The sequence below is a fragment of the Ursus maritimus genome, unplaced genomic scaffold, assembly GCF_017311325.1.
Source record: "Ursus maritimus isolate PB19 unplaced genomic scaffold, ASM1731132v1 scaffold_15, whole genome shotgun sequence".
Lineage (NCBI taxonomy): Eukaryota > Metazoa > Chordata > Mammalia > Carnivora > Ursidae > Ursus > Ursus maritimus.
Window position 1 is genome coordinate 31,488,447 of NW_024423897.1, and position 8,607 is coordinate 31,497,053.

General features: G+C 37.4%; 1 protein-coding gene across 1 annotated transcript in view; it reads left to right on the forward strand.

Moving 5' to 3' along the window:
* Window positions 1-4,167, forward strand: part of OXCT1 (3-oxoacid CoA-transferase 1) — a 130,316-nt gene extending 126,149 nt beyond the window's left edge. The window contains exon 17 of the mRNA XM_008692590.2: window positions 3,088-4,167. Within this exon, the coding sequence (XP_008690812.1) occupies window positions 3,088-3,129 (42 nt within the window). The 3' untranslated portion in view covers window positions 3,130-4,167. The remainder of the gene's footprint in view (window positions 1-3,087) is intronic.
* The last annotated feature ends 4,440 nt before the right edge of the window (window positions 4,168-8,607 follow it).

An 8,607-nucleotide genomic window follows, 5' to 3' on the forward strand; every position in this document is an offset into this window, starting at 1 on the left:
TTCTTTTTAATAGGTGGGTTAATAAAATACATTTAATCACAAAAGCACATTGAGGATAACATTACTTGATCATTCAGAAGGTATTTCATGTCATACTTTAGAAGCTATTCCATGTGGTTATTACTGCATAGGTCGCATTTTACTCTACATGTGACTTTATACAAGTTAGTCAAAATTTCTTCTTGAGAAAAGGTCCACTCAGTTTTCACTGTAGATCTGGAAATAAGCATTCCAGAAGGGAATAGTTAGACAAACTAGGTTGTTGCATAATAAAAAAGGGTAAAAACCTAGGTCAAAGTAATTTTGAAAATGTGCTGGTTAACATTTTCTCATATTAAAGCTGTGATCAGCTAATGAAAATGTTAAATTTCTGTATAACACTTTGTGTGTTACTGACAGTTACTTGATGGGCCAAAGTAGAAAGAAAAGGGGAAATCCCACCACCTATATTGCATTATCTGCAGTCTCTCTCTTTCCACTCAGTAGTTAATTCAGTTATTTTCTTTCTTTTCTAATGCATGCTTATGTTACCTAGAATAGTTTTTTTTCTTTACCATATATGTCTGTGGACCTTTTTTGAAACAGAATATTTCCTTCTGTTTTTATTTTTTAGTTAAAAATTTTTTAAAAAATTTGAGTCCATATTTGAACATCGTGTGGTAAAACAAACTTCCAGAGGTCCTTAGTTATCCACGATTATTTATTAAACATCCAGTTGTATCCCATATTGAGTTATGAAATGTGAATAAAATAGAACAAATTGGTATAGTTCCTACTCCCAAGGGCCTTGGTCTGATTCTCCAGGCAGGAATACACCTAAACCACCAGTGGCAAAAAATTAAATAAGAATACTGCTTATTTATATGTTTGCAGTGAAATCTGAAAGAAGCCAGCTGTAGATATATTTGCGAAGTTGAATAAATTTATACTCAGTATCTATTATGAACTGGCATTATACCAGAACAAAACAGTATACTGTTGGGGTTTCAGTGGACTGGGAAGACAAATCGGTGGCTTATCTTCTACACTTAAATCATATAATCTTGTGTCACCCTGTAGATCACCTTGGCGGGATAATCTGCTTCAGCTTGCATGGGCTTAAGATGTTGATGAGACTGTAAGAGAACAGAGTGAAAATGATGGTTTGGTAGATGTTTTTCATTATAAATAGACAGGCTAAGTCAGTCTGCATAAAGCTTCTTTTTCTTTTTCCACAGAAGTCAGAGTCCATATTGAGGATATAAATAATGGTTAGAGCCCCAAACAGGGTCAATACACCAAGGATAATGATCAGATGTTTAGTTTATAAAATTAAGGTGGCCAGTTTCCTTTTAAAGGAAATGCTACAAAGCATCTATTGGAAGTGATCTTTTTTCCCCAAAAAATAGTTTTATTTCATTAAATTATTTCTACAGATGCTCTGTTGTTTAAAAAAAGAAAATGGGTTGTTTGTGAGACACACTTTCTAAATACACAGAGCCCATATGTCTTTTATTCTTTTCAGTAGAGTTGAAGATCTATCCACATGTGGGCTGTGATTTTTGTCTATTTATTATATGTCTATTATTTTGTCTATTATTATATATCTGCTCTTGGAACTGGCAAGTCTGAATGAGCTGTCATTTATTTTAAGCTATATATGAAGCCATACCCATCCTTTTTATTCTGATCGTGTCATTCTTTTAGTAGAAAAATGGAAAAGGGGGCATTAATTCTTGACATTATGAAGTTAATACAGAAACAATTTATAAATGAACTTTAAATATTTAAAAATATTTAACCTCATCAAAGCCAAATAATTGCCTGCTCCTGTTTTTAATACTGTCTTGACCTCTGTTAAAACCTTTCTTCTAGTTCTAGTTCTTCTAGTTCTTTTTTTTTTTTTTTTAAGATTTTATTTATTTATTTGACAGAGAGAGAGACAGCCAGTGAGAGAGGGAACACAAGCAGGGGGAGTGGGAGAGGAAGAAGCAGGCTCATAGCGGAGGAGCCTGATGTGGGGCTCGATCCCATAACGCTGGGATCACGCCCTGAGCCGAAGGCAGACGCTTAACCGCTGTGCCACCCAGGCGCCCCTAGTTCTTCTAGTTCTTATTTAATCTTTGATTCGTTCATTTGTTCACTAATTTAACAAAATATTTAGCTGTTTATTCTGGAAGGCAAAATGCCAGCGAGGCCCACTTCTATCGGTTCATTCTTGAGGGGCTCAAAAAATCATCTAGATTTTAATATCCCCAACTGTGCTTTCTGTGGGCACTGTTACTTACTAGGACTCAATGGATATTTGCCAGATTGAATGAAGACATCTATACCTGGCATTACACCTTGAAAGGTCAGGCAAAATTAAGCCAAACCACTTACCTTTTGATTAGATTTCTTCTTCTACCAGCTAGCTCTACCATTAAATGTAGACCTGTCCTCATTTTTCTCTGCTTCAAGACTTCTTGGAATGCATGTGCTGTTCTGTACATCAAACATAATTATGGTCAATTTTTAATATTACTAATGCTGTTACCTCCTTTTTAAAAAAAAAACGTGGAATCTTTTTACTGCCTTTCTATCATTTCCATTCTGATCATGAAATTTCTGATAAAATTTGTCGTTAAGCATACTTAGCTTCATTAATATGTATCCAGTTAATCCAAAGACTGTGTTGTCTCTTAACAAAATTGTGAATTGACTAGACTTATTTTGACCATTTAGAGACTTGAGCCTTACTCTGTTTCTCTGTTTTGAGTAGTCTCAGAGCTCAGTGATCCATTCAGTAGAGAGCTTGGTTATCTGAACCCTTTATTGTCTGTCTGCTCTTCTTCCACCCCCTCTTTGTTATGAGTCTTAATGATCCTTAATTTAGGAGCTGTAATGTGCAAGAAGGTTGAGAACTACTAAATACAGAAAATGAAGTTTTCTGTCTTGTTGGTTTAGAATAGAATATAATGAGGAAACTCGGTGATGTCCATGGCAAGGCAGTTTGTTACCAACATCATTCAAGTTTGGAGATGTTTGTGCTGTGAGGTGTTTTTTGTTTTTTTGGTTTTTTTTTTTTTTACAATTTGGTCATTTTTTTTTTTCTCTTTCTTTTACCAGGTTTCACCAAAACTCATGCCAATGCGGCAGATCACAACTTGAAATGTGGAATAGACATTTGTCCCAGACTGTGTGTTTTTCATTTTACTCACATAGGATTTCATTGAAAGGATATCAGTAATAGTAATTGTGTATCTCATGAGCAGTTTTGACTAGTTTTCTTCAAGCATTTTACAGTGTGTGTAGCCATATAGACTTTGTTCTCTCAAGTGTGCTATAACATTTTAATGAAAGACAAAAAGAAAAAATATAAATGAATATCTTATTTGTTTTATAAGTGCTGAGCAGGATTTGAAGAGCAGTGAACTTTTTTGTTAGAAAATAAACGTGATGGAGTAGGTTTTTTAAGGAACTTGTCCTCAGAGGGGTCCTCCGTACCACCCAGTTGCCCCAGGGGGTTACTAAGCATCCTGGGTATCAAATGGGAGAAGAGTCCAGGCATCCTAAAGACAGATCAGGCAGCTATCCTCCAGACAGAGGTAGGCACATATACAGTGCAATATATCATTGCTCTGGCATCAGATATAGGAATTTATGCATATTTTTAGGTGACAGTTATTAAAACTCACTTTCTCTTCAGGTACAACTGCAATTGTGTCATGTATGGTATTGGAGGAGAGAGGCTTTTTTGGTATCACACTCTCTATCTAAAATAATCTTGACTGGTTGGCTGCAGGATCGAAAGCATATTTTCCCAGTACTGATAAAAAGGACTCTTCTTGGAACTTGTGAGGTCCAGAGAATAATACATATCTGTTAGAATTTTAATTTGAAAAAATGTATGTTATTAATGGTTGTTATATTTGCAGACTTAATTGCTTATCATTCCAGTCCATTACTTTAGGATAATGTGATTCTAAGAATGTTCCCAACTTTGAGTCGCAAAACCTAAGTAGATGACTTTATATTCTTGATTAAAGAGTACCATGGATATTAAACACATGAAGAAATGGTGTAAATAATCCAAACAGTTATTGATCGCTGTGCTTGTCCTTTTTCTTGTTTGGGAATGGTGTGACCAATCATGGGAATAATGTACTAGAGATTGGTGGAAAGACCAACAATAAATAGTTAACATACTTTACTGCTTCTAATCAAGTTGTTGCTTTTCTTTTTATCTTAACCAAAGAACAGATACCGTTTTTCATGAAAGAACAAATGATGTGTTTACCTAAATGAATTCTGATTTTACTCCTTGTCAGAGCCAGTCATTTATCTATGAAGATGGACTACCCCAGGCTTTGTGTGTTAATATGTATTTTTTGGCTTTTATCTGACTTTCTTTTAGGATATACATACATTAAGTAGCTTCCCAATGGTGTGTGGAGTTCACTTGCATTTTGAAGTGGCTCTAGTATAGTCTGCCCAGCATCTGTGTTGTTCCTTTGATAACAGACTCATCCCTTGGCCAAGGGGTTGGGTGTGTGCCCAGATTATGCCTCTTTTGATAGCTCTCCTTTGTCCACAGTTATACCCGGGGTGGGATTATGACCCAGGATGTACCAGGAAGGTTATTCTCCCATGTTTAAAAACTGGAGATGAAAAAGAAGATGATTTTCTTATTCTTCCCTAGTCACAAAGCAATAAGAATGTGAGTCTGGATCTAACACCCCCTTTCCCCCCTTCTCTCTCTCTCTCTCTCTCTCTCACACACACACACACACACACACACACACACACCGTAACAGCTGAGGTCCAGTTAGAAAGAAGCTGAAACACAAGGACATTGAGTTGTAAGTAAGGAGCATCCTAGTGATATTTGGGTTCTTGGTTCTTGATGTGCCTAAGGCCAGCTTCCCTCCAGCCATGCTTGTATATGAGCCCACAAGTCTCTCCTTTCACTTGGGCTCGGTCTTTGTGGGTCTTTGTGATCTGCAACCGAAGTGTGAACTCAAACAGCTTTTGCAATTCTTGAGTCTTGGGAGGGATTTGGTCTGTAGAAGTGCTGCAGAATATTAGTAAAACTGCTTGTAGCTGGGCCCGGAGAACACATACAAGAGCATTGATAGGTGTTACCAGTGGGTAGGAAGGTTGTGGGTGGAGGTTTTCTTTTTCTTACAATGTCAGTATATTCAACACAACTTTGAAAATTATTCCAGTGGAAGTATAGAGAGAGATTTATTCAATGGATAGGGTTTCTTAGCACTAACCTTTTTCTCCCAGGGTATGATCTTCAGTGTTTTAAACTTACTTTCAGATTCTCCAGCTTTAAAATAGCCAGAATGTACTGCTTTTCACCATGGTTCTGTAAGGTATAGTTAATATATCTGTAAAATTAACATGTAACAGTGTATTAATTAATACATTAAAAAATGTTGCAAAAATACTGACAGATCTTTTTTTCTGTGACATAGCATTACCTTGGGACAGAATTTTTCCTGTCCTTTTATTTGTTAATATCTACAGTGCCTTCCCATGTAAGACCATACTAAATATCGAAGTGAGTTTAAGCATAAATAACACTAAATGTCATGTGATCTGAATGCATGTCTGTGTGGCATACGCTTGAGTTCTCTTGTTTCCATTATGTCTGTGTAAAATCATCCGAAGACACCCTTTATGGACCATGCAGCAAGTCCCATGACAGTGTTGCCTACACCAGTCCAGGGAACTAATTGATAAGACAGTTCCTTCCCTCGAAACCATAATCAAACAAAAATGATACTTGGCTTTAGAGGTTAAATATGCTTGATTATCATGGTCATTATTACCTTTAATGGGGTGTTACTCTGGATGGTCCACTTAGAAATGACCTCAGGCAGCTTTCCTGGTCCTTCTGTCTCATGACCCATACGGAGTCCATAGGAAACACTCCTGTTTCCACTGATAAACTATAGGAGCCCAGGTACCCAACATAGTCATTTTATTTCTTTGGCTCCTTCCTAGGCATTCTGTCTTTTACCCCTTAAAATTTTCAGGAGGAAATCAGACACCAGTCCAGAAGCTCACATATAAACTCTGATGTTCCCTTTGAAGCCCTTCCCTCTTGATCTGGGCACAGGAGGTAGCGTCTCCCACCTCGCCTTCTTGGCCTTAGAGTGTCCAACAGCTCCTTCCAAATTTTCTCCATAAATACTCCTCTAATCTCCAGTTTCCAAGCCTTGAATGGACTCAGTGTGGGTAAGAGTTTAAGAGTTGTCTAACTGGTTCTTGGCCAAATATGGCCTTAAAATGTGTGCCTAGTGTCCTCAACTGGAGTGTAATACACATCGTGTGTGTGTGTGTGTGTGTGTGTGTGTGTGTGCACATGTACACGCATGCATGTGTGGGTTTAACGTCTTGTATGTTTTTATAACAGCTCCATGACTTGTACAGGATAGGTTTCCAAATATGTATATCGAATCAGTTTACTAGTTGAAAACATGAGGTGATAGTAGGCCAGGCTCGAGGATTTCCCTCAGCTAAATAATGAGGTAAGACCTCTAAGGAAGAGATAGGAAAAGAAAGGGACACACACAGAGGTGGAATCTAGAAACTGCAACAAAGGAATACAGAGACCTGTGATAATCACTTACATTTGTTTAGGATTTCATAATTTACAAAACACCTAGAATATGCTAGCTAGCTTATTTCATTTCAATGTAATCTTCCAGGGAGACATTATTACCGCCATTAAAATTAACTTCATTAGTCTGAGAGAAGTAATGTCCATCAATTCTTTAATCAAATTAGCCTTTCAAAGCTAATGTTGGGTTTTGCCAAGGTAGTTAATGAGATGTGAATTAAATCCCCTGAATAGAACTAGATTCGTTGCTCTCTGGTAAGCTATAAAACAGAGAGTCCAAAACCTTTAAACCTAATGGGACAGATCTTGAAGCTTTGTTCTCCCTGTCCACACAGCTCTTATGTATAAGTTCTCCCAGTTTATAAGGAAATGGGTAGTTGTCAAAATAAAAAGGATAATGGCACCCACGATGCAAACTGTCCCTGTGGAAGAGTTGAAATTACTGAGTTTGCTCAGATGAAAGACCCTCTGTCGGCAACCACAGGTACGAATGCTCAGCTGACATCAACAGGAAGGGCTGATGGGCATTGCTTCATTTCTGTGACTGAACACCTTTCTGAAACTTGTTTTCCTTGACATTAACCTTTACCCATGTTCAAATTCAGAGTTGTGGCTCAGACCCCTTCAGTTGAACTCCAGAGATGAGGTTGAAATTGGCAGACTGAAAATAAATGTTATTGGTGACATGAGGAGAGTATCAGTCAGTGAGATCTAGTGCCATTCCCTTCACTGGGGAAGAAAGGGTCCTTGGAAAGAAGAAAATCGGTCAGAGCCCTGGAGCCTGTGGAGGTATTCGGGGTGGGTGTGGGGATGGGAGGGCATTAAGGCCATCAAGACACATACCATATGAGCGTATCTGTTACTACCCTTTCTTTGAATATGAGATACCATCAATTTTTTTTATTGTAGTAAGAATATTCAACATGAGATCTACCCTCTTAATAAATTATTGTAACTGTAGGTGCAGTGTAATACAGCAGAGCTCTAGGACTTATCTTACATAATTGAAACTTATACCCATTGAACAGCAGTTCTTCATTTCCCCATTGCCCCAGTCCCTGGCAGCCACCATTCTACTCTCTGTTTCTGTGAGTTTGATTGTTCTAGATACTTCATATAAATGTAATCGTGCAATACTTGTTCTTCTGTGACTGGCTTATGTCACTTTGCATAATGTTCTCTAGGTTTATACATGTTGCATATGGCAGGATTTCCTTTTTTTATGGCTGATTAGTATTTCATTGTATGTATATACCATATTTCCTTTATTCATTTATCTGTCAATGGACATTTAGTTGGGATTGCTGGATCATATGTTATTTTTAACTTTTTGAGGAAGCTCCATACTGCTTTCCCTAGCAGATGCACCATTTTACATTCCAACCAATAGTGTACAAGGGTTCTAATTTATTCACATTCACATCAGTGTTTGTTATTTATTTATTTATTTATTTATTTATTTATTTATTTATTTATTTTAGAGAGCACACACGTGAGTGGGGGGAGGGTCAGCGGGAGAGGGAGAGAATCCCAAGCAGACTCCCTGCTGAGCATGGAGCCCAACGCAGGGCTTAATCCCAGGACCCTAACATCACGACCTGAGCCAAAATCAAGAGTTGGACACTCAATCGACTGAACCACCCAGGTGCTCCTTGTTCTTTTTTCCCTTTTTTTAAAATAATAGCTATCCTACTAGATGTGAGGCAATACTTTATTGTGGGTTTAATTTGCATTTCCTTGATTGGTGATGATGAGCGTCTTTTCATACACCTTTTGGCAATTTGTATGTTTTCTTTGGAAAGATGTCTACTCAGTCCTTTGCCCATTTTTAAATTGAGTTATTTAAATTTTTGCTATTGACCTGTGGAGTTCCCTATATATATATATATGTAGCCCCACCAGTCAGTTTTTGCTTTTGTTGCTTGTGTTGTTGGTGTCGTATCTAAAAAGTCATTACCAAAACCAATATTCAGAAGATTTTCCCCTATATTTTCTTCTAGGAGTTTTATAGATTC